The following is a 25,465-nucleotide window of genomic DNA, read 5'->3' as shown; positions in this document are numbered from 1 at the left end:
ATGGTCCATGTGGTGAGTTCAAGTCTGCCAGGGACATGCTCATTCTCACCAACCCCATCATCCTGCTCCTCTCAAACCCAGAATCCTGGGCCTGGCAGAGCAACTCTCACAGTAAAGAAACATTTAGCATGTGTTAAGTATTGTATTAACATGTTTAAGCAGTATTTGGTTTGTCCAGGCAGTTGCACAGAGCATTGTCTTTGACGTGCTCAGTCCCCCTTCCCTCAATTAGCACCATCAGGAAGACTCAGATGCAGATAAAGAGTGAAGGTGGCCCAGGAAGCTTCAAGGCCCAGGGATCAGAAACAACAGGGACTGCCCACTAACTGCAAGGCATGGCACCTACCTGCCTTTCCTAACACAAGGAAAAAAGGAAGTGGTCTTTTGACTTACCTATTTTATTTTATAAAATAAACCTTACTGGCCTTGCACTTGAGTGAGGACAGCGAGTTTCCCCTGTACAGATTAATCCACTTCCACACTTTCCACTCAGCATGGAGTAGTTTTATTTCTCACATACATAATTCAGAAGCATACTGAAAGGGCAAAACCTACATTCCATACTCAGACATCCAGCAAACAGTTAACAAAACCCATTCTAGTATGGTTTAGAGTTTATGTGAAGTAAGAGTAAAGCCTGACCTGTTTCCAATAGCTACAAAATTACTCCGGGGAAGATAAAGGTGTGATTCCTTTTAAATGTAGCTATTTTTTGTCCAAGGAAAAAGTCCTACGCATCAGTCCTTCCTATCATACATCTCCAGAGAAAGCAACAGCCAACCCACACACTCCTCTGCTGTGGATTGCTCAGCACTTTGTTCCACAGCAATCTGTAGGAGAAACTCAACCCTCCTGTTAAATGCTTGGGGCTCAAATTTTTAATTCTGTAGAACAAATCTCTAAGGCACATGAGAAATTTGAGCTCATTCCTAACAGCCTATCAGCATTCAGGCTATTACAGGTGCAAGCAAAACAGCAGCTTTGAGGGAGAAAACAGTTCTGTTATAACCAGAATTCTTACAGACACTTTTGTATTTTCATGTTTAATGAAGAGAGCTTTTTTTTTTTTATCTCCTACAAAGTTTTCCACCAAGGGCTTTCCAAGCATTGTATAAAGGCAGGTAATGATTTACATCATTAACCCTCCCATTTTACAAACTGGAAATTGAAGCCTCCAGAGAAAATCATATGAATAGCTAAACACAGAAAAGCCCAGTCTCCCCAAAAAAGAAATGGAATCAAAGCCTCCTGGCAAAAGTCCCCTTTCCAACTACCTTTATTTAGTTGCTGTGCAGCTTTTTTTTCCTTTTTTTTTCATTTAAAAATAACCCAACCAGTCAAATGAGAGAACAGCAAGGAGATTGCAAGCTTTGACATACTTACTTCTACACTGCTGGCATTAGTACAAAAATAAAGATTTTTATTAACTAGTTTACAAAAATAAATTCTATTGAGTCCCAGAGGATGTCATTGGGAGGTTTACTTGACTTTGGAAGATAAAGCCTGTTTGAAACGTCTCTTTAGATCTTGCATGTTGGGAGATTTGGGCCGAGGGATGATGGATGACCGCCTCCTGTCCGTGCTGCCGGCATGCTGTAGTTTGCTGATCTCCTTGCAAAGGTACTGGAAGACATCACAGACACCTTGGGAGTCCTCACTGGTGGAGATTTCCAAGAACAGGCTGCCCAGTTCATCTGCCAGCTGTAGTCCCTCTTTTGCCTGCACTTGCCTGGCATGGAGGAGATCTGCTTTGTTCCCCACAATAATGATGGGAGTCCTGGCGTCGGGGTGCACCTTGCGAATGTGCTGGTACAGAGGCTGGATGGACTGGTAGCTGCTGTAGTCTGTGATGGAGTAGACCAGCAGAAAGCCCTCTGCCCACTTCACACACCGGGACAGGGAGTCCAGCACCTGCACGCAGTCCTCCTGCACCTGCAGAACAACAGAGAGCACAGATTCGGCACTGGGTCAGGAGAGTATAAAGACCAAGCACAGCACCATCAAGCGGGTCCAAAGGGAAGCCTGAGCTCTGCCTCAGGTGACCAAGTCTGGGCATGTAGGAAATTTGGGCTCAAAAGCTGAGCCTTTGGGTAGCAGAGGAGAACCGATTGATCCAAAACATCTCCGTACCTGAATGCACCCCGGCGTGTCTTGGATCTGCACGGCAACGTGGTCCCCGTCCAGATGGACGAGGCGGGAGTAGAGGCTGCCTGTGGAGCAGAGCGCCGTCAGCGCGGGCGGACGCGGGGCCCCGCCGCGCCCGGCCCGCCGCGCCCCGCCCGCCTCACCTGTGTTGGGCTCGTAGTCGCCGATGAAGCGCTTGGTCAGGAACCGCACGATCATGGCTGAAACACAGAGCGCCGCGTTAGGCGGGACGGACGGACGGACGGACGGGGGAAGAGGACGGGCAGGGGAAGGGGACGGGCAGCCCCGCACTCACCGCTCTTGCCGACGCCGCGGGCACCCAGCACGGCCAGGCGGAGCTGGGCGCCGGGCGGCCCCGGAGGGCACTCGGCGATGGGCGCCAGCAGGAAGGGCTGGGACATGCCCGGCAGGCGCATGGGAGAGGCGGCTCGGCGGCGAGAGGGCTCGCACGGCTCCGCTCGGCTCGGCCGGCAGCGCCCGGAGCGCCCGGCCACGGCGGCTTTTAAAGGCCCCGGCGGCGGCTCCGCCCTGGGGCCGCCCCGCTGCCGCTGCACCGCCCCCCGCCGTACCGCCCTCTCCCCCGATTTACCCCCCCGCGTTATACCCCTTCCTCTTTCTCCCACCCTCCCCACTCCCAGGGCGTGGCGTGGTCCCGGCGGGCACAGCCCAGGGGTCTGGCGGACAGCCTGGGCAGGCCGTGCAACCTGCGTCCCACGGCAGGGGCGAGCATCCTGCTGGGCATCCCCCCCGCCCGAGGCAGACGGGCAAACGCACCACCCTCTCAGCAGTGACGGACTCCAGTCTTGAAAGAAAGGAAATTATTATTTTACCTCAGACTATTTTGTTTCCACACCCGAACATATTCCTCTACAGCCAATGTTGAAAACTCAGCTTGTGGATCGAACAACAGCCAGCCCTGAAACCTAAGTGGTCTTGTTTGGGCCCTTTGGGTTTCTGAAGTAGAAAAGTTTTGGAGAAGAATGGTGCTCCACCATGGGCTGTCCTTAAATAGGACAGCCTCAGATCTGCAAGCAGCTGTGCAGATGTTTCAGTCTCCACAAACCATTGCCCTGGCTCCTGCTTCTGCTCTGTGCTGCCTTGCAACTGTGTGAGTACTTAAAAGATAAATAATCCATTCAGAGGCTGCTTTAATTTTAATCAGGGAGATACCACATGCCAGCAGGACACAACATGGAAAAGGACTGTGGATGGTACTCAAATGGACTGATCTCATGGCACAGAGGGATGGAGTCACCGTGAGAGCTGCAGATGCTTGGACAGCCCAAGTGACCCTGGATGCTCACACACAGGCAGATGAGTTCAGACAATCCTAATTACATCAGTTAAAGTAGCACCTGCAGAAAAGCATAGTGGAAGAAGCACCGTTGATTATTTGTGCTGCTTTAGTGCCAAAGAACCCTTATGGGTTTCTTTTCACTTCCAAAAGCTATCAGCCCTAAAGTTCCTACTTTACTCCCCATCATGCTAGCAAGCTCTTTTCTTTTGGGAAAGAAGATTTCTCTGGTACCACTAAAAGCTTTTGGTTTCCATAGGTTCCCGCTATTGTCACCTCCCCCTAGTGATCCCCCTAGAGGATCGCTTGTCTTTGGCCTCACTCACAGAGCCAGCAGCAGCTATTTTTGGACACTTCTTTACAAAAGACCTATCAGAGCACATTCAGTGTGCCCCTGAAAGAATGCTACTGAAACAAGTCCATTCCAGGCAGAAGATTCCCAGGTGCTGAGCTGTGAAAGCAGCATTGAACAACCGTCCTCAAACCTTGAGGAGCTGCCTCTTTCTCCTGTACAACTGGAGCTGCCTTGCCTGCTGCTGGGAGCACCCTCAAAGGGCAAGTAGGGGTGGTCAAGCAGAGAGATAACGTTGCCCAAGCCCAGGCAGGATGCCCTGTGAAGGAATTCATGTCCAGGGTGTGATGGACTGTGTCTCCATCAACACCTACCCAGGTACAACAGGAGCAGCTCAGTAAACTGAAGCATTGGGGGCCCAGATTAGCTGTCCCCACGCTGCACACTAAGCCCCCCTGGGATGTGTGGGCCTCCAGGCTATTCCAAGGGGCCTTTCTCTGCTCTGCAGGCCCCACTTGGAAGTCCAGGCTGTACTTTTTTAACCCCCTCTATGGATGGCCTATCCCACTACCCCTATGGCCCATCACAATCCCCTTTCCCTCAGCAACACTGCTCAGTGCCAGGTATGCCATACTGCTGCCTGACACACCCTGCTGTTTCAAGCTCTGGCAGCATTCAACAGCAGTACTTTTGGGGGGAGTAGGTGGCTTGTTCCTGTGATGGTGGCATGGAGAACATCCTGAGAACATCTGGAGCTTCTTTTTTTTATTTTTCTGAGTTCCTAAGCTGTATGGGTGCTGCTGGTGGGAGCAATGTTCCTACCTCGTGCAGCCTCTGTACTGACAATGGTTCCTCCTTCCACTTCCAGGTCCTGCCTTTTCACTGACCCTCCCTGCCTGATACTGCCTACACAGTGCTCAAGAAACCTCAAATCCTGCTGTTGCCAATAGACTGAAAAAGATGAAGCTGACAGCTCAGAAGGCAGCTTCCTTGCTGCTTCTCTAGGAGACAACAGGAGATTTTGCCAGGGGTAAAGGTTTATGGCTGTAAAGGAGCCTCAGAACAGGACCGCAGAGAACTGGTTACAGCTCATGGATTTAGTGTGTAAAACCCTTCCAGAGCCAAGTCAAAACTGGTGACTCCAAACCCTGTAAGGAACATGCTTCATGTTTCAGCTCAGGACTGGAGATGTCTCTACAGGCAGTGCTTCAGCTTTTCCCAATTCACAGATCTCCCTCTTTCGTCAGGATTGTGCAAAAACAGGGCAGCCAAACACACAGGAAGCAAAATTCAGCAGCTGAGATCAGGTACTGAGATCTGTTAAGTGTCTGGGCTGTGAAATCTCAGAGTGGAAAACCCCCACTTCACTAAGTGCAACAAACAGGCTACACATTCATTTATTTGTCCTCTTTCCAAACATTAAAAACAAACAAAAAAGGTTATTTTCTTCCTGTACAAACCCAGATTCATTTTCAGTCATTTCTGGGAATCCTGACCAAGAAAACCTTCCCAACCTCACTTCCCAGCCTAGACGGCTTCCAAATATGCATTTACAACCAACTACCATTGGCATAGTGACCTTAAAAGCACTTTTTTAAAATAAATTGCATAGTGTTGCAATGCAGTGTCTCTGGGAGCGCAGCTCTTAAACAGGACCACTGCAATGCTGTCCAGTCTTAGTATTCCAATTTGTTGAAAGTAAGTTCAAAAAGTTTAGAACTGTGCCCCACTTATGATGTTAATCATTTCATCATGCTGCTACAGCTAATCTGTCGTGATTTTGACAAATGAGTACTAACCAAACACAGAACCAAAATAGCTTAGACATGCATGAGAAGCAAATTTAAAATGCTATCACCAGTTTGTATCCAATAGCCTCCCACTTAATTCCTACAAAGCCTAGTGGAAAATGATGCTTATCTTGTAGGGCAAATACCACTTTTAAATGGCTGTGGAAACTGACAAGCCAAGGTTGATAAAGCTCACAAATCTTGCTGCTCCAAGAAAAGCCCCTTGACCATAAAAGCCAAGTGCATGTGGTGCACAGCTCCACTGTCATGGAGCAGCCTGCTAAGGGGCATGCTCTTCCAAGTCATTCCACCTATACAGCCTGCTGCATCTTCTGAGATGGGAGCTTGGAGAACTTCAAACATAGCAATCTGCTCACTGGAACTTGGAAACTCCAGCCCATCCAACCTAGGGCCCTTCACCCTGAACACCAGCCCAAGCCAGATTCTGAATTCAAGGTCTGAAACCTACATTCCATGGGAATGGGAACACCCACGATTGAGAGTTAGGTAAAAGCAAACCTCATCATCTCTGAGTTCCTTACTCCCACACTTAGAAGCTGCCCTGCAATTCACTGTTCAGCAACTCTCAGCAGTGAACACCTACAAACAGCTTGAGGTCACTTGCTGCTCCAGTACTTCTGTCTACACGCAGACATGAGTTTTACATCACTTACTGAAGGCAGCTGAGCAATGCCTGACATGACACTTCAAGGTAAACTATTATTTACCTGTAACTACAAAACAAGCCTGAGACTGTGCGCTTTCAAGGCTAACCAAGCAGATTCCCTTCAGCAGTCTGTAGCAGGCTGCACACTGCTTCAAGCAAAGCTCACTAAACCAGCACTGGTTAGTAAACAGTCAGCTGAAAATCTTCTTCCATTTAAGAACTGCACGGGTGGCAGTGGGCTTTTGTGAGACATGAGTAAATCTGGGATGAGAGGAATTCACTGCAACATTCAACAGGCATGCAATGAACATATAAGATGCAAGTGTTTAGTAGCTATACCAGCCAATTAAAATGTTAAAAATCAAAATACAAAGGCTGACAGTTCTGGAATTAAACCCTTGTTTCTAAACTACCACTATTTTGTAAGAAGGCTTATTGGCATGGGGATGCTGTAAACATTATTTTGCAAATTACACTGATGGAAGAACAAAATTTGCCTACAGACATTTCCCTAGAGGTTGTTTTCAAAAATGGCTTCAACAATTCCTCAGTATTCATGAGGCTCCTTAGCCAAAACCTTGCATCAATGAAATCTGAAACACCTTATCTCTTTTCCTACCAAAAAAAAAAAAAAATAAATCAAGCCTTCAATTGGCATTGGCCAATTCTTAATACAAATTCTTAGTTTGCTGGTGAAATATTCTTATAACAGCTCATGATCATTACTAAGCACTAGCAAATTTCAGCGTTCCTAGCATTTATCATCTATATAGATGATGAAATTCGTCAGCAAAAGCTGCAGATGATTTAAATGACTAAGCAACATGGTAAATGCAAGCTAAATAAATATACTTCAATAAAAGGTTTCTAAAGCATCTGTTCAAGCAAAAAAGCCCCAAACCCAACTAAATGAATCAGCCACAATCACATACACTTGTCCAAAACCATATCTTTAGTTTATTTTTTAAACATACATTATGCCATGAATTCATAAGGAATTGGCTCCAGCAGCTCTGGATCCTTGCCATTAGTTCTCACAAAGTGTGCTTCTCTTGGTGGAGCAGGCTGTAAACAGAAGAAAAGCATCTTTTCAGAAAATAACATTTTGTCAACCATTTAGCACATTATTATATAAACATTACAGCAATTTTACCATTCCTAGTCTCATAAACTTGATTCAAAGAGTAGCAATAAGAAAATTATCTGCCAGAAAATGTGCCTGACTCTTGCTACTGAATTAAAAAACCTATGCTTTACTCTCAACCCAATGAACACGGAGTGACGTATCCTGCAGCTCCAGAAGCAACAGCCATTATCTCTTCTCTGAAGTCTGGTTATTAATTCTTTCCTTCAAGGCTTACAATAGAACCTGTTGCAACTAAAAACTCACCTATAAAGCAAAGACTCTACTGACCCTAAAACCATCCAGAGCTGCTGCTGCAGCCTTTGTTCACGGCTACAACTACAATTTTCATCTGGCACAGAGCAGTGCTCAGCCACAAACATCCAGACAGGCTAAATGCCGACGCACTGCATGAGGCCACTACTCCAAGAACGCAGTCATCTCCTGCTCAAGGATTGTGACCTAAACAGAAACATTACCTGGCGTTTCAGCTGAACCCAAATGCCTTTTTCTTTTGCTTCCTTTTTCTTCCTTTCATTTTCCTTCACACGCTGCAGAAAGCTGTCTCTGCTCTTGGAATGTTTAATATGCTCTATACGCACATTAATTCTCTTGGCCAGAATCTTGCCCCTAAGAAAGGCAGGCAGTTTTTAATCTTCACTTGAAAAAGGTCACATTAAATCAAGACTTACAGACCTTACAGAACTAACTCCATAAGCTCAATTACAGGTTATTTTTTTTTAAAGGGCAGTATCTCAAAACACTGCTGCAGATGCACATCAGATATAACTTACATATAACTAAAAGCTTATTATCATATAACAAAATAATATATAACAATGTGCTGACAATTTCAAATTAAAATTGTGGAGAATACAGTTTTAGCCTCTTAGCATACAAACAAGTAATTTTATTACCAATGCACAACAGGCCAGCTCCTGGAACAAAAAAAAACCTATTTGTTTTTTACTAAACTGTACAAAATTTAGCTGGATCCACCTACATACTAGTATTTAAAAAGGGCTTCAATGCCAGCACACTGGCTGAGAAGCCCTGCTAGGTAATGTGACTTTAGGTGCTGGTAAGAGAAACAAAAAATGTTTCCTCTGACAGGATCCAAGTCAAATGAGCATCATTTGCTTGGGTTATAAAAAGGAAATACACTTTACCCACCTTGAATGACCAATCAAGACAAGATCTGTCTAACTGGTAAAGTGAAAGGAGGGTGCAATCACAGTTCAACTTTCTCAAATACCAAGTTTCAATTCATAGGATTTCATTACTTACTTAACCTGCTTGTTAACAATAATGCCCACAGCGTGCTGAGTAACATTATACACCCTTCCAGTCTTGCCATGGTAACACTTGTGGGGCATGCCTTTTTGAACAGTACCCATGCCCTGTTAAGAAACATAAAGAAAAGGGGGGGAAAAAAAGGAGGGGGAGGGGAAAAAAGGGTTTTTCTTTAAGAAGTAATTTAAAGTATACATTTCAAATTATTTGAGATTTATTACAAAATATTCCCATTTTACCCCAAAGTTGGAATTCATCGCCATGCATTTTGCATCTGAAGACTACCAAATTTTGCTACGTCAGTTCTGGTAGCTTTCAGTGTCGGTGAAATGACAGATCACTTTGCTTCCAAGACAAGCAAGCAATCACAAGAGACATTCATCATCAAGCTCCAGCGCGTGAGGAAGTGTCAATTCTGAACAATACGTTCTCCAAGTCAAACAACAAACTAGCAAATTAAACACCATCTTCTGTCTGACTGCTACAAGAACATGGCATTCCAAATGAAACCAAAGGATTCAACCAAATAGGAATCCTTGATGAAAGGCTTTCACATTCACTGCAACTCAGATGTGAAAGTACAGCTGACTTAAAAAAAGTCCTAATATATACCAAGTGATGGGAAATGCTGCTTCACTGTTCTCCCCTTTATTAGTATATATGATGTATCCTCCCATTTATTTCTTGATTTCTAGTTTTAGTATAGCTTTGCAATCACCTAACTATGAACCCCCCACCACAAATCATGGCTCATAACAGAATATCAACTAAGTGACAGCTGAGGCTCCTATGAAAGCTGTGCCAGTAGCCAACTCAAATATTGGCTATGGCATACTTCCCTTTTGCAGCTGAATACACCAAAACAAAGCACACCCAAATTATATGTATCTACAAAACCCCACATACGCCAGCATGTGACACTGAAATGCTACTACTGGTTCAGTAGCACTGTCATTCCAATATTGCTCCCTAAGTGAGCAGTAGGCACTTGTGTGTGCAAATGTGACCCAAGCAACAAGAGCCCACCCCAAGGAGCTGGAGACTGCTCAGGACCACACTGCTTCAGCTTTCAGTCACACAGCACTGCAGAAAGTACCTTGATATCCACTATGTCACCCTTCTTGTAGATCCGCATATAGGTAGCCAGAGGGACCACTCCTGTTAAGAGATACAAATTTGGATACTTAGGAAGCCTGGAATTTCACACACACATAAAAAGGACGAGGGACACAGATCAGGCACATGATACAGTTTTCCTAAATACCTCAAAAATCAAACCATGCCTTTTTAAAGCGGTAGTTACACACTTCACACTTTTAAAATGCCCAGCTAAAGAAAAATCAGATTTGTGTTCCAAATGCCAAAATTGAAGAGACATTAAACTATTTAATTTAGCAATATAAATGCAACTGCTTATTGATCAGAGGAAAAACCCCTCTATGTTTTAAGTAACTGCTGAAATACTTTCCTCACCTTCAGATTAATTTTCAAGCACTGACAGAATTAGCACTGTGGCTACTGCCAAACAACCAGAATACCAAAGCATTTGCAGTAAGAGCTCAGAGCTCTGTGTATAGTTCCACAGAGCTTTCAGCCCAAGTTGTCAGAAACCCCTTGGCACAAGGCCTTGTTTCACAGCCCATCCCCAGGGAGTGCAGCTGTCCGTCAGGGCAGTGAGTGGATGCAGTGCTGGCCCTGCCAGGGACACTCACCATGCTTGCGGAAGGGCCTGGAGAACATGTAACGCGTCCCCCTCCTCTTTCCCTTTGTGTTCGTCATTTTGGCTGGTTACTGTAAAAAAAAAAAAGGCAAATTATTCACAACTATCAGTTCACTCACCTCAAAGCTGATGGAATTTTCAAGTATTTCGGATTAATGGACTCTTTAAGCCTATTCAGAACGACATTGCTTCAATTCAAGCAATGGGATTCGCTTAGGCATCCAAAGAAATCAGAGATTACAGGATCACAGCTTAACTCAGGTTAGAATGGATGCCAGCAAGGTCCTCAGTTTAACTCCTGCTTACAGCAAGGTCTGCTGAGGTCAAACCAAGCTACTCAAGAACTTTCTCCACTCAGGTCTTGAAACTTGACTGGATAAAGTTCTTGAGCAGGACCAAAGAATATTCAGAATTAGAAGGGACCCACAAGGACCAACTCTTGGCTCTGTTGACAACACCAGAAGAGTCACAGCATGTAACTGAGAGCATTGTTCAGAAGATTATTGAACTCTCTAGGGCTGGTGCTGTGACCAGCTTCCCCAGGGAGCCCATTCCAGTGCCCAACCACCCTTGGAGTGAAAAACCAAACCCTGATACCCAAATTAAAACCTTCCCTGACACATCTTCATGCCACTTCCTCAGGTCCCATCTCTGGTCACCACAAAGATCAGTGACTGCCCCTCGACTTCCACTCATGCAGAAGCTGTAGCAATGAGGAGCAGCTACTCCTTGCATTACTTTCCCCCAAGACCTTACTGCACAGCCTTCCTAGGGAGCATATTTGGAGGCCTGGCTGTTGCCATTAACATTATTCCCCTTATATCCAATCTGAACTTCTCCAGACGTCAGCTGGCTGTTCCATGCTCCTTCCACATGCCCTTGCCAGGCATCAGGATACCTCCTCTCGCTGCGAGATGTCCCTCGATGACGCCTCTGCCCCGTTCCCTAAGCCCCTCCATATAAGGCATCCATAAGGCAGGACCCCCACCACATTTACAGGCCATTATTACGTCAGACACAAGGCTCACACGCTCCGCAGGCCTACGCGGCCATCCCGGCGTCGCCGGCCCCGAGGAGCCGTCCCTGTGGCGCCTTCCCTGTCCCGGCATTCCCGCCGGGGTGGCCGGGCCCGCCGCCACGTGCTGCGGCGCTGCTGCTCCGCACCGGCTCCTGCCGCGGGCCTCGGCGGCCCCTGCCTCCCTCAGCACCCCCCTGCCTGCCTCCCTCCCTCCCTCCCTCCCTCCCTCAGCACCCTCTGCCCTGCCATCCCCCTCGCCCCCCGCAATCCGCCCGGCACCGCCACCCGCAACCCGCGGCCTCCTCGCTCCCCCACTCCCCGCCCCAGGAAGGCCGTGGTGCTCCCATCAGAGCCGGCGGCCCCCCGCCCGCCCCCGCCGGCAGCAGGAACCCTCCGGCCGCGTCCCCGCTCCGTGTCCCCGGCAGCCCGCGTCCCCAGCGCGTCCCCCGGAGCGGCGGAGGGGCGCGGGCGCTCACCGTGCGTGCGCACAAAATGGCGCCCCGGCTCCAAAGGAAGGGGGCGGTGCCGCGCCCGCCCTTAACAGCGGGGCCTCGGCGGGGCTGTCCGCACCGCGCCTGACGGGAAGGGAACGGCCTGGGGGGCAGCCGGCCCCGGGATGCTGATCCCGAAAAACAGCCGCGGCACAAGGCGGATCCTGCGGCTAAAGCAGGGACTAACGCCGCGGGTTTCAGGGCTGTGCATGTGTTTTCATGGCAACGGGCAGAAAGCGATGCACAGGAAGTTCCAGCTGAACGCGAGGAAGAGCTTGTTTCCTGTGCGATGACCGCGCACTGGACAGAGCGCCCAGAGAGGTTGTGGAGCCTCTCTCATTGGAGATATTAAAGAACTCTCCGGACGCAATGCTGTGCCATGTGCTGTGGCACGGCCCTGCGGGAGCAGGGAGTCTGGACCAGATGCCCCTTCCAGCCTGAGGCACCCTGTGACTCTGAGAGCGGGGTGGGAGAGGTCTGGCAGCGGGGCTGTCGGGAACAGGGAAAACAAGCGATGTGTCTGTCAGGGATCCCGAGGAGCGAGTCCTGCGGTGAGCCGCTGGCCCGCCATCCTTAAGGAAACAAGTTTGGAAACGTAAGACATAAGCAGCCAGCAGGATGTTATACGACGTGAAAGTAGTACGCCGGCATTTAAATTGGCGGCAGTGTGAGGGTGCCGGCGCTGCTGTGTTTCAGTCACGGCTGCCCGACCGGAGATCCCGCACTCCCGGGCAGGGAAGCGGGCTGGGAGAAGCATGCTAACAAACAGGCGAAGAGGCTGCGCAGGTTTGGGTTTTCTTAGTGTTGTAATGAGGTTTTTCGTATTATGATGCCATAATCTTCAGTTTGTATGGCAGAGATTTCCACCAGATAAATAAAGCCCGGATTGTCCACGAAGAGCCCTCGCAGTGCCACAGGTTGCATGGAGAAGGAAGGGAGTGGTGAGCAGGTTCCCGAGCCGGCAGAGTGACTCGCTGTGTTTGTGCATCTCTGGTATCGGAGCAGACAGGAATCACCTTGGGAATCACTGGTTGCAGTGAGTCAAGAGAGGGCCTCCTTCCCCCAGGCTAAACATGCAGGGACGGTTCAAAACTTGTCTTTGCTGAGGAGTTGCCCTACTGCAAAATTCTTGTTTTGAATGAACGAAGCACTTATTTAATTTACAGGAGGAATGATTACTTAAAGTGGGGTATAAAATCCTTCTTGATCCTCTGACTAACCTCACGGTTCTGCTGATACTGTCTTTCAAAACTCAAGCCTTTTCAATCATCACTTTGAAGCAAGTTTATGGATCACAAGAATGGATATAGAGGATTAAATTCACTATCATGTTCTGCTTGCAGAGCTGCCTGGCAGGACGTGTTCTGACAGACAGGCCCTGTCTCCACATGAAACCTCTTGGAGTAAAGTGTTATATATAGAAAAATGTGTCTGTACTCCATCCCTTCACCATGAAAAATCTAGATTTTACAGGACCTGATACCTATGCAGAGAAAAATTATATAATTTAATATGCATTCAGCCTAGATACCATGAAACTTTTCCAAGCATTACAAGCCTGAACAGATCTTTGGTGAGAAAGTGCATTGACAACAGATTTCAGAGGGGATATCAAGCAAAGACAGAAAGCCAAATCCTAAAAGGCATTATTGGGTAAAGGAAGCTAGGCATTTGCAGTGAGTGAGCTGAATGCCTTAATCTTGCCAGTGATTTACATGGAGGACATAATCGCCCCTTCCACCGGGAAGGAACAGGGAAGAAACACCACATGCTAAAACCCATGTCCACAAGCAGAACACATATGGAAACACGTATGGAAAGTGTCATTCATAAGGGAGTGGTAACTGGGAACTCACTTGAACTCTGCTCTGTTTGTGGCCAAGTAACACATTCAGAATTCGCTACATATTTTTTCCTGAATAACATGACAGGTTGATTCAAATTTCTGTAATGTTTTTTATTCATAAATTTACCCGGATTAACACATTCCCAGGATCCTTCTTTAGCTCCACAATTCAAAGAAACAATCATGTTTCACAGTTTGTCTCCATTGAATCATTCCCTAGGCATGCTGAGTCTGATCCAGAAATCCATCTTATCTACCAACGTTTGATACATGGTTTCCCAAAACTGACACCTGAGGAGCAGTTAAAAGACTGCAAAGCATTTGCATATTGCTCACAAAAAGATTTCTTAATAATGGCTGTCTGCAGCAGATAAAGATGCTCAATTTGTGGGGTGAGTTCTGGTCTGGAAGCTGGAGCTAGGAGCCAAGCAGATGTGGGGGAGACCTGCAGCTCTGCATTCCAGACTGCATGTGCTCCCCTTGCTGCCCTGCCCTGCCCTCTCATAAACCCAGCCTAAACTGCTTTTCCCTGATCAAACTGAAGTTGTAGGATGCAGACTCCAATTTCTCCTAGGCTGTAGGCAAGCACCACATCTGGTTCTGCTGCAGAAACACCAGGTACTCAAGATGGTGAACACAAGTAGCAATCCACAACTTAACACAAAGATCCAAAACACTGTGAAGGTCCCAGACTGGTGCTCCACCCATTGACGTACGCCAAAATTCTTTCTACACCATGCTAAACTGCTTCCCTCCCACTTTGCCTGGTGTGGAGGTAGAGCAAGACAGGGAAAACAGCTTCAGTGGGAGCCAATTCAAAAGTTGCTGGGGAAGGGAGCTTGAAAGGGAGGGCTCATTAGAAGTCAGAGGAGTGGAGGGTAGATAAACATCACTTTGTTGTTCTCAGAGTGGAAAGTACCATGCCAAGCCCCAACCACTTTCAGTCCCCAAGTTCCCACAGTCAGGGTTCTGGTGTCTTCTCTGGGAGAGCCCTATTCTCTTCTGACATTTCTCTGCAGCATCTGTGTGGATGATGGCTCTCTGTAAAGAATAAATGTGCTGTGATGATTCTGCACATGGGGTTGCCAGGAATCCTTCACTGAAATTTTAATGCACAGTGGGATCTGGCTTGCTCCTATGCTTAGTGGACCAAGTGATAGATCCTAAGTGTGACATTCTGTTTGTGTTGGTTTATTCAGCAGGTGTGTGGAAAGAATTTAAATCAATGAGAGTTTGTAAAGTGCTTTGAGGTGAAAAATGAAAAATATTCCCCTTCGCTAAGGTGTAGGTTTCCTGTGTCTCACAAAATGCCTTCATTACATATAAAGATAAACAGCTGATTAGGACTGGAGTTAAATTTTAACAGAAATAACTGCGAATAAGTGTTAAAGAGGATTAAAATCTACAGTTCCCTTTGTGATAACATTGCAAAACCAAGATCCTAAATTGAAAATCAAGATTGTGAAGTTAATTGGTTACCCCATTTACAGAAGTGCAGCATCTATACTGTGCTTTTGTTTGAAAAGTTACTGACCAAAGTAATCTGTCACCTCCTCAGCTGACCCAGTTATTCCATTGTTCACTCTTTCCAAAAGGATCATGTTATATGGCATCTCAGAGTCATGCTTCTGTCCCCTTTTATGGTCTCTTCAGCTCCCCCATGATTCTAGCCCTAACAACCAAACTTTTTATTTCTGTAGTTAGTTCATCTCTTTATCCACAAATCCCCTTCTGTAAATGCAAGCTTGAGCCTAGTTCCATGGGAGTTAAAATCAATCAAATTAGTGTCTAATCAACCAACCTCCTTCCAAAAATGACAGTGCAGACAAATTTCTTCAAAGGACTCACCGTGGAATTGCAGAAGTGCCAGTACAGGTGGATATACTGAGCTGCATTGCCAGTGAGGCATATCATGGGGAAAGGAATGGGAAAAATGACAGCCTTTGAGAGAAATAAAAAGGCAAAAAACTCTGTAGACCAAGAATTGTGATGGGGCTCATCATGTCACACATGGGTGGAAGTTTTCATTACACTTATGGTACTTACAAATTTGTTGCCAATTCAAAGTGTTCCTCGATGCAGGAGGATTGACGCCAGAGTGAAACAAATGGCCCTTTTCCATCATTATCTAGACTGCAACATGAAATCTCAAATACTGAACAAGTTCTGTCATTCCACTGCTTATTTGATTAACATGGCATTCTACCTATACAGAAATCATCAGGAACTTCCAAGGAAGCAGTTTTGTAACTGTGACCATCTTCTTACAGGTACCAATTAATATAAGACATTTATCAAACTTCATTTCAAAAGCAATTAAGGTCCCTTTCTTTCCTTACTAACAAAGCAACTTCTCAATCAATTGATTTTATTATTCAATGTATCCATTATTCAGTTATTCAACTGGTATCATCATTCAGTGTTTTCTCAAACTTCTTGTGTTTCCACATTTTTGTCTCTCTGTAACCTCTCCTGGGTCCAAACCAGTTACCCAGGAACAAGCAACTCCTTATACTGTCACCATCAGCTTTACTGTAGTTTACTTGTTTTGGCTAAAGGTGATTAGCCACTCCTACACTGATACAGCTGATAATTGCAGAAAATTCCTCTCCTTTGTCATGGAGGAACTCAGCTGCTGCCAGCAGCAAATCTGCATAAGGTGGGGATTTTTGTGGGGATTTTCGTGGGGAATGTATGGGATATAAGTACACAATTAATATTCAAATATATTTTTTAAAATCCGATCTTTCACAATCCAACCTTGAGCCTTTTGCTAGCCCTCTTGGGAATTACTAACTGCAGTTGAAGAACTGGCTTAATGATTAGGGTGCTATTTTCTCTTCCTTTATGTCTGATCTTATGCGTTCTTCTAGCCGGAAGAACAATGCTTGCCCTTTTTCTGTAATTATTTGCACAGAATATCTCCTGTACACTTTAATTTTACCAAACTAAATTCTCCATTCTCCTGAAGCCTCCACACACTTAGCAGGCTCTGTGCATTTTCTTCCATTCCCACACACCTCTTTTGATTATCAGTGATCCAATTTATACCCAACAGTCCTGGTTAACTTGCTGACTGTGAACCCATTACTTTACTTCTGAGATACTTTCTGCTGTGTACCGAGGATGATCACAATCATCAACAAAACAAAGGTGCTGTAGTTTAAAAAGGTCTGATGGATATAAGTGCACAAAGTAAAAATGTGGGTGGAATAATTCTCTCATCTATAAATACTCTATGGCATTCTATTAGCAAATTGGCATCTGAAGTAGCCATTTGCATTTCTCATTAATTGTTCTGATCACAGCTATTAGCATAATTGTTTATAATTACTTATGAAATGGCAAAGAACCTTGCTGGAATGAAAGGGCTATATAAAATATTGCTGGTTCCCTTTCAAGTAAAGAAATGTTGTCTACTTAGTGTTAGCTGAACTCAAGTAAGCACAAATTTAAATTTCTCTTCCAGCTATGCCAGGTTAAATTTGCTTTTCTGTATGAATGTCTAAAGACAAAGTAGACTTTTTATGATTTTAATAGAGCTACAAAATGCTGTTTTGAATAATGCATGAAGTAACCAGAGTTATTGCAAACTCATTGTAACAATCTTCCAGTAAACATTATTGTCTCGACTCTAGATTTAAATATTTGGATGCCAAAAGAAACTCCTATCCTGCTTCCATAGTATCTTCTTGAAAGAAAAGGAAGGAAGGATCACATCCAGAATCTACAGGAGTAAAAAGCACACTGTTATCTGCATTAGAGTGCTTCACATGTGTTTATAATTCCACTTAAGTATTCTTTCCTAGGTGCTTTAGCAGAGTTTGGATCTGTGGTCAGAAAATGTTGGCCTTCACTGAGTGATTTCCTTTCTGCCACCTTTCCAAAGTGGGAAATGGTCTGTAGCTTCTGCAGTCATACACGTGCCAGTATCTTAAATGATGAACCTGAGACAAGAGTCCTTGACATCACAAGGTGCAAATGCCTTAAAACAGTTGTACTTTTAAAAAGTACATGTGCATTTATTTTCACCCTGTTTTGAACATTTTCCATCCTGCCGTAATTTTCCAGCTTTCTAGCTGATTGAGCCATAAACTTGTTCTAATAAGGTGAATTTCTCAAGTAATCCTCATCACCTGATCCCAGGAACTGTGGTTGCAAGGGAGCTATCGAATATCACAAGGCTTGCGATAAAATAATGAGAGTTGGCTACACTCTGACAACCCCTGTCAGTGAGACAACAATAGCTGCTCTGAACAAAAACTGCAGCCAGAAAGGAACAAATTAATGGTCAGTCAAGGAGAAGTGAAACAGAGAATTAGCAAAGGATAAACTTGACCAAACTTTGACCAACCGAGGATAAACTAGACCAACTTTCCCATCTATGTAACAGGAACAGTAGCACATATTTATGGATTATATATATATGGGGTTATTGTAAAGGATCAATTAATTGGTATTTGGGAAATGCTGTGGAGTCCTTCATGGAATGTGCAAAATAGCAATGTGAGCTAATCAGCATATGGGCTGCTCCAAGGTAGCTGCAACTTATTCAAGGGAAAGAGTCACGTGAAGGGACAAAACAAGGAAAAATTCCCACAGGGCAAATAGCAATAAGTGCTGCAGGGAGAGAGAAGGAAATGAAATTGCAAGGCAAATGGAAGGAGGAAATGAGACCATACGGGACAAAGAGGTGATGCTTGGACTGCTGCAGTATAAAGACACAGGGCACAAACTGCAGGAAATGGAGCTTTATTAGTTCTGCTGCTCTTGCAATAACATGCAGTTGATTGGTGGGTTTGGATTTTTTCTTTGTTTGGGTTTTTTTTCCCTTTTCTGTTTGTTTGTGGGGTTTTATTTAGCTTTGTTTTTAGAAAAAACTAAGTATAACCAGAAAAAAACAAATATAACCAGATGGGAGTATTTAACTGACCATCTGCAAGTACAGAGGGGAACTGTGGGTTCTCCAGGGTATCAATCTTGCAAGAGAAGAAATCAAAATTATTCTACTTCTGTACTGCTGACAAAGAGAGCATTGTTTGAGAACTGATTGCAACAAGGACTTGAACAATAGCTTTAGATCAGCGGAAGCACAAAATATTACTGTGACATATGTGTCATTAAAACAAAAGTAATTCACCATCCGTTAGTGTCATGAAAGACACTGGCTATTAACAGTAAATGCTCTTTAACAAATCTATTATCTCCACAAAGCAGTTTCCAGTATTTTTTTTCTACCTCATATTGGATATTATTTCCTACTGCATATCTATCTCCATGCTGGTTTACATATTCCTCCTTAGCCTCCCTTGTATCTTGGTACTGCAGAGAGCTGATGAGTGGGGGAGACTGTAAGGATACAGAGTCTTCACCTGGAGGCTGCCTGTTGTCAGATGGTGCGTCACTGTTGTTATTCCGTGACAGCTAATCTTGCTTTTGGGAAACTGCTGTGCAGATCACAAAAATAAAACCTTGCTGACTGCAACGGGAAGCGTTGCTTGGTATTTTGGTAGGGAACACAGAGACTGAGGAGGCATCTTGTACTTCTTACCTCTAACAATGGATTTTCCAAGTTAGCGTTAGACACTGTCACTGACTCACGACGTTTCAGATTAAGAAGAAACTGGAGTTACTGAAGCAGTGGCATCTCAAGTGCCTGGATCAAGGATCAAAGCCATTAATTTTTAAAAAGTTTCCATTTTGAAAGCATTTCATTACAATATTAACCCCCCCTTTTTAAACATACTTGTGGCTTTATTTATTCAAAAGATTATGTTCAGAACAGTGTAACAGTGTAAAAAATAACACAGTTATTATTTTTGTGCCTAGCCCACATCCTTTTATATCAAGATCACCGAGACCCAAGCTATGCACACTTCTCTTGCAGAATACAATAACATCATTCAAAAGAGTTACCATTTTATAAATGGACTCTTTTTCTACAAATTATAACTTTATTTCCAGTTAGAATGCCACCTTTTTTTAGAAGTCTAAAAGACTCAACATTGATAAGAGTTTAGAAATCTACTGTTATTTTCAATACAACTATATTCTTACATTTTACAGTCCATTGGAAATCTCTCTTAACTGACATATATTTTATATTTGTAGAAATTTTTATTCAGTTTAGTAGCATACATTTTTTATTTTCCCTTTTAGCTTCTCAGATGCTGGTTATCCTTTGTATAGCAGATTAATTGTTTGCCAGCTATACATATATGGCAAGATGCCCAGTATCAGCTGAGCTGTGAAAATCAAAGTATGAAAATATCTCTGTGTGTGAACTCAGCAAGAAACAAATATTAACCGCTGCTTAAAAAGAAAAAAATAAAACAAACCAAACCCACCACACCAAAAACCAACAAAAAACCAAGAGAACTCAACAACTTTACTGAGGAAATCTTTGATCTTCTAGAATGAATGTAAGGCGAAAAGTTATCATGAGCAAATTTTACCCTGTCAGGGAACTCTTGCCTAATCTATTTCCTTAACAGATTTGGTCTAATAAGGATTATCTCTCACACCTCTTTGTAAAATATTATGAGATCTACTGATAAAAGATGCTAATGAATAAAAAATATTTATTTATTGTATAATTATACATAATAATTTGTACATTTTATATACTTTCCTATGATAATAGTTTCTTCATATCTTCCTAATGATTACAACTAAGACAAGTCATGCTTTTGAAACTATGAATAAAATGCATAGTTTGTCTAACTACTTGCTCAGATCCTCCTAAATCCAGGGAGTTTACCACCAGCCCTGTCATGGCTGCCAAAGAGCATGTACAACTGTTATGGAAATGGTTGTATTTTCTGAAAATGTACCTTCAATGTAATTTACAAAAATAATTTACTAATAGAGACATTTCACTGTCAGTCAGTACAAGATGGTTTGATAACATTATTTTCTAAATATATTTCCTGTTGTCTCTTCAGTTTCCCAGAGGGATCTAATTTCAGTTTTCATAATGTGTTAAGATTCCAGTTCTGTATAATTTATGCAGCACCAGGTTTTCTTGGAATTATGAGATACAGGTTGGGGAAAATTTCCTTTGTGTCATACTCTCTACTGCCTCACAGCACAAATCCTGGAACACCCATTGTCTACAAAGTGAGGTGCATTTCTGAAGCAAGGCTAGTTTATCTGTCATGAGAATGGTGGATGACCTTCACTGGGATATGTGTCAATAAAAATACAGATGGTGAATTCTTTTTTGCAAGGACAAAACCGCCTCCCCTCCACCCCCACTATTACGTCTGGATCCATATTTAAGAGTTTCCAGAACAAGCGGAGAATCTACAGAATCTACAGAACCTACAGAATCATAGAGCCGTTTAGATTGGAAAAAGACCCTTAAAATCAATTCCAAGGGTTTACCCAGTATTGCCAAGTCCACTCTAGACCATGTCCCTAACTGCCATGTACACAGAGCAACCTGTTCTGGCCTCAGATCTGACTGTGCTAGGAGCAGAAGGTTGGACTGAAGACCTCCAGAGGCCCTGTCCAACCTGAAATATCCTATTACAGTATGCACTCTGTACACTAGACCAACAACAGGTGTGCTATGTCCGCATGCAGGTAGTGCATCAATAGTCGGACCAGCTGGTGGTTTGACTGGCTAGTGGAGGGGTAAATAGACTTGTGGGACCAATTCTGTTGTCAAGCAACATTAATGAATACCTGACATGCCCCAGATTCAGCAGAACCATCTATAGTCACAGATGGGTGATTCAGGCACAAACACACCTGTACCGTGCCTACTCTTCAGTTTCTGAAGCCAACCTACCCACACACCCTAGAGTGAGCTGGGTGCTTGCCAAACCACAAGATTATGAAACAAGGAGAGGCACAGGTTAAGCAGCAGCAGTTTACCCTTGTTATATTTTCTCTTTGCTCCCCTGTATCTCTGTACACTTGCAATATAAGTTTTTCAGAAGATAGAATGGGCTTTTCTCTTAGTGTCTCACATATTGACTGAGAAGGCCAAGTGCTGTGGCCTCTGACTTGTATTCTTAGATGTTGTGGCAGTACAAATGCTATGCAATAACCACAGCTTCATGCTCTGAGAGATTTTCAGGGCAGGGAAATAATTCTATCTGTTCAACTGATGTACCTCTGTAAGAAAAGAATCCATTCTTTAGTGAAGCCCTTAGGAGGTAGTGTAGGTGCCATTTCTCTTGGCAGCATATTCCAACCATTAATGTCTCCCACTGTTAAAAAATGTGTGCCATTTATAATTAAAACTTGTTTCATTTCAGCTTATAGGTATTTTTCATATTATGCCTCTCACTCTGCAAGATTAAAGATCACTGTAGACACCTTCCAGTCTTTTTGAAAAGTCAAGCAGATTGTGCTCTTTAAGTCTCTCGATAAAAAGAATTTTCTCCTGCCTCAAATAATTTCTCAGCATTCTTTTGACAACAAGGACACCAGAGGCTAGTGCAGTATTACCACAAAAATCTGTTCAATGCCATATCTGAAGGAAAAATAATGTCTCTTCCTGATTGCCACATCCCTGGCTCCCTTGTTGTATAGGCAAGAATTCACTTATTTGCTCATACCACAGCATTAGGCTGGCCCCTGGCCACTCTAAATTTCTTTTCAGTCACTGCTGTGCACACCAAAGCCCCCCATCTCTTGCAGATGTGACCTGCTCACTGTATTTTTAAGTGACTCTACTTGAGAATATATTGAAATATAATGTATCTGAATGGGATGAATTTACCAAACCATGCAGATCTTACGATGATCCGAGAATAAATTTAATTTCTCGTTTAGCTACTCTTTCTATCTTGACAGCATATCAATTTTGCTTTCTCAGTGCTGAAAATACTAATGCCTCTATATATTTTTCCTGCTGTTAGGAACCCAGTACTCTCCTGCCAGGCTTCCTGAGTAACTTTACCCTTCAGTGCTGCTGTTCATGGCATCCCATCTACCAGTTTCCTGAATAAACTTGCCTGATCCTCCAAATCCAGGGTTGATAATCTCCTCCTCTCCTTCCTCAGCCTGCACAGGATCATGTACTCCACTCCTCAGTCTCTACAACCCAGGCTTTGATAACCAAGGGATTGATTACTACATCCCCAGTTTCTCCTTGGTAGAGAAGAGCAGATCCAGCTGCCAAACCATCCTGGGTGGCTCAGCCACAATTAAGAAGTTATCCTTGATGCCTTCCAGAAATCTCCTTGATTGCTTGCATCCTAATGTGTTATACTGGCAGCAGATATCAGACAGGCTAAAATTATCCCCAAACCCATGGTTTGTGATCAAGGAACTTCCTTCTTTCTTATTACAGTTCTCCTCAGCAGATTGGTGGCCAGTTGGCAAAGATGCTGTGGTTGCCTTTTGTCAGGCAGCAATACAAGACGTGGCTGATATCTTTTCTTAGGCCAGGTCAGTTACTGTGCTGATCTATATGAATTACAGTCATTCTGTTTTCAAAACATGGTAGCCTCAAGCATACACAAACACATGCACAGTCCTGGTCTACCTACCCTGTTTTTCCTTAGTTCACCAAATATACTTCATTTTTGAATAATTCCAGTTGCCCCAAAGGGCTTGATGATGACAATTATGGGATGATTTTCAATTCTATTCCTTACTTCCTCATATTTCACTCTAGCTTAATGGTTGATCGTACAGAAAGTGTTTCTGTATTTCCCCTCATTCTGCATGGTGTGAGTTCAGTTTGCTTATAACACAGCAACTCAGTTTACACAGAACAAAATCAGTCTCTGTGTATATTATTAATTTAGCACCCTCCCAGCTGCTCTTAGTCTCCGACCACAATTAGCCTTACCTGCCAGATACAGGCCAGCACAGCCATACATACTCCATGCTTTTTGAAATGTAATCCAACAATAACTGAAACAATTCTAAAATAACTGAATTTTTGCCTTGGAACTAGAGACAGAAAGATCACTTCACAACAAGTATCTTTTACCTTCTTTCTCTAATTTATGGGCAGGAAGAAACTTCTAGGCAATCTCTGATTTTCCAGTTGAGTGCCTTTCAAAATTTCCTGCAGTATTCTCTGGCCTGAACGGTTCCACTTGATGCCACCTAATTGGTTCCAAACTGAATTATCTCCCAGATAACGGTAGCAGCTTCTGCAACAGTGCAATTGCTTTTTGTGCTTTTCTGCTTCAGGGAGACAGCACACTGCCTTATTTTTTTCTTGTCATGTTTTGAAATTTGGTCTACTCTGGATGATAGAGGAGTATCTGTTGTGGTGGGTCTGATTAATACTGTAAGGAATTGTTTTAGAGATGTTTCTGGCAGCAAATGTATTTCAGTAGATGAACAGCTGGATATCTGAAGGTTTGACACGTCTATCCTGCTAAATACCCATTCTTGCTTTTTTTTCTCAAAAATGGCCAATCCACTACTTTTGTATCTATTCTTTCTCATTCCCCTGATGCTGTCCTCCCCCATGGTTTCTGTGGCAACAGTTTCAGAATATATTCATCCAAGAGGTGTTCATTTTCTCAGCTACTATACTTTTGAAATATACAATTCGAGATGACAGGTATCTTATAAAATGGTTTTATGTGATATAAAACCATTTTCATGATATTTCAGGTTGCAATAGTGTTCATTTATAATACTTTCTAAAGTCATATTCTTTATGTTTCAGCTGAAGGAAAATTTACTATTCCATTAACTTAGTTGCTAAACAACATGAACAACATGTACTTCTGAAGATCATAGAAATTGAAATGATTTAATGTCATAGATATTAAAACACTTTACAGTGAATAGATGTATTTATGAACAAGACCTAGTGTGCATTGACATTGTTCTTAATGCATCTTGATCTACTAGATTTTTCCTGTGTATGAAAAAAGTCAGGGTGGCAGATATCGTAGCTAGCTTTGTGCTTCTTTAGTGCAGGTATCAACACCTTGAACAAGTCATCCAGATTTCTTCTTACAATCTGCAGACAACCAACACGGCTAAGCTCTTTCTCAAGTAGGTCCCTCGGTTACCTGGTATGACTACTCTGCACATCAGCTTTATTTTCCCACATGTCTGAGGCTGGCGCGCTGTGGTCCCTTCTAGCCAGACCCTATTCTGTGGTCAGGTATTGGAATGGGTTGCCCAGGGAGGCGGTGGAGTCGCTGTCCCTGGATGTGTTTTAAGAGGCGTCCCGACCGGGCGATGTGGTTTAGGGTCACAGTGCTGGGTGGACTGAAGATCTGAGGGATCTCTTCCACCCTTGTCGATTCGACGTCTCAGTACAAACTCTGGTGCCGCTGACGGATCTGTCGGTTCCGTCCGTGCCTCCCGCGGCGGCGGAGCTGGGCCGGCCCTTGCGGGGCGGGGCGGGGCGGAGGGGCGGGCGGGAGCCGGGCGCTGACCCGGCGGGAGGCGGGGCCGAGCCGGGCGGGATCGCTGGGAGCCGGCGGGCGCGGGGAGCGGCGGGAGGGAGGGAGGGAGGGAGCGGGGCTGCGCGGCGGCGGAGCGAGCGGCGCGCCCGGCCGCGGGGGCCCCGCGCCGGCGGGGGCGGGGGGTGCCCCCGCCGCCTGCCTTCACTGCCTGCCTGCCCACACTGCCTCCCTTCACTGCCTCCCTTCCTCCCTTCCCCTCCTGCTCCCGCCCGGCCCGGCTCCGCTCGGCTCGGCGCTGTGATTGGGCGGAAGATGGCGCTGGGCGGATGGAAATCCTAATGACAGTCTCCAAAATCGCCTCCATCTGTACCATGGTGAGCGCGGGGCCGGGGCCGTGCCGGCTGCCCGGGCTGGGGGCGCGGGGCCGGGCTGCGGGGGAGGCGG

At 44.6% G+C, this 25,465-nt stretch overlaps 3 protein-coding genes and 2 non-coding genes across 5 annotated transcripts in view; 1 reads left to right on the top strand and 4 right to left on the bottom strand.

The window, feature by feature from the left end:
• Window positions 1–482: 482 nt before the first annotated feature.
• RASL11A (RAS like family 11 member A) lies at window positions 483–2,590 on the bottom strand. Its single transcript, XM_063150476.1, has 4 exons — window positions 2,441–2,590; window positions 2,289–2,345; window positions 2,131–2,210; window positions 483–1,932 (listed from the first exon to the last, which is right to left on the bottom strand). The coding sequence occupies exons 1-4, from the start codon at window positions 2,559–2,561 to the stop codon at window positions 1,480–1,482; spliced, it is 711 nt and encodes a 236-aa protein (XP_063006546.1). The 5' UTR covers window positions 2,562–2,590; the 3' UTR covers window positions 483–1,479.
• A 4,532-nt stretch (window positions 2,591–7,122) lies between these two features.
• RPL21 (ribosomal protein L21) lies at window positions 7,123–11,901 on the bottom strand. The gene is made up of 6 exons (XM_063149077.1): window positions 11,819–11,901; window positions 10,317–10,395; window positions 9,701–9,762; window positions 8,599–8,711; window positions 7,791–7,941; window positions 7,123–7,253 (listed from the first exon to the last, which is right to left on the bottom strand). Exons 2-6 carry the CDS (start codon window positions 10,381–10,383, stop codon window positions 7,164–7,166), a joined length of 483 nt encoding a protein of 160 aa, XP_063005147.1. The 5' UTR covers window positions 10,384–10,395; window positions 11,819–11,901; the 3' UTR covers window positions 7,123–7,163.
• Window positions 8,407–8,539, bottom strand: LOC134415292 (small nucleolar RNA SNORA27). Its single transcript, XR_010027026.1, has one exon. It is a non-coding gene; the product is annotated as a small nucleolar RNA SNORA27 (small nucleolar RNA).
• Window positions 8,915–8,995, bottom strand: LOC134415281 (small nucleolar RNA SNORD102). The gene has a single exon (XR_010027015.1). It is a non-coding gene; the product is annotated as a small nucleolar RNA SNORD102 (small nucleolar RNA).
• Window positions 11,902–25,215: 13,314 nt separating the features above from the next.
• Window positions 25,216–25,465, top strand: part of USP12 (ubiquitin specific peptidase 12) — a 32,789-nt gene continuing 32,539 nt past the window's right edge. The window contains exon 1 of the mRNA XM_063149076.1: window positions 25,216–25,395. Within this exon, the coding sequence (XP_063005146.1) occupies window positions 25,348–25,395 (48 nt within the window). The 5' untranslated portion in view covers window positions 25,216–25,347. The remainder of the gene's footprint in view (window positions 25,396–25,465) is intronic.

Source organism: Melospiza melodia, chromosome 2, assembly GCF_035770615.1.
Source record: "Melospiza melodia melodia isolate bMelMel2 chromosome 2, bMelMel2.pri, whole genome shotgun sequence".
Classification (NCBI taxonomy): domain Eukaryota; kingdom Metazoa; phylum Chordata; class Aves; order Passeriformes; family Passerellidae; genus Melospiza; species Melospiza melodia.
This window is presented reverse-complemented; position numbering and strand designations above follow the sequence as displayed.

What these genes read in the sequence shown, in the direction of transcription:
- RPL21 (XM_063149077.1), bottom strand. Translation starts at nt 10,383, where the DNA reads ATGACGAACACAAAGGGAAAGAGGAGGGGGACGCGTTACATGTTCTCC. An exon ending in CAGGCCCTTCCGCAAGCATG is followed by an intron (nt 9,763 to 10,316) that starts GTGAGTGTCCCT and finishes ATCTCTTAACAG; the next exon opens with GAGTGGTCCCTCTGGCTACC. An exon ending in ATTGTTAACAAGCAGGTTAA is followed by an intron (nt 7,942 to 8,598) that starts GTAAGTAATGAA and finishes TGCCTTTCTTAG; the next exon opens with GGGCAAGATTCTGGCCAAGA.
- RASL11A (XM_063150476.1), bottom strand. Translation starts at nt 2,561, where the DNA reads ATGCGCCTGCCGGGCATGTCCCAGCCCTTCCTGCTGGCGCCCATCGCC. An exon ending in CGACTACGAGCCCAACACAG is followed by an intron (nt 2,211 to 2,288) that starts GTGAGGCGGGCG and finishes TCTGCTCCACAG; the next exon opens with GCAGCCTCTACTCCCGCCTC. An exon ending in ACACGCCGGGGTGCATTCAG is followed by an intron (nt 1,933 to 2,130) that starts GTACGGAGATGT and finishes GTTGTTCTGCAG; the next exon opens with GTGCAGGAGGACTGCGTGCA.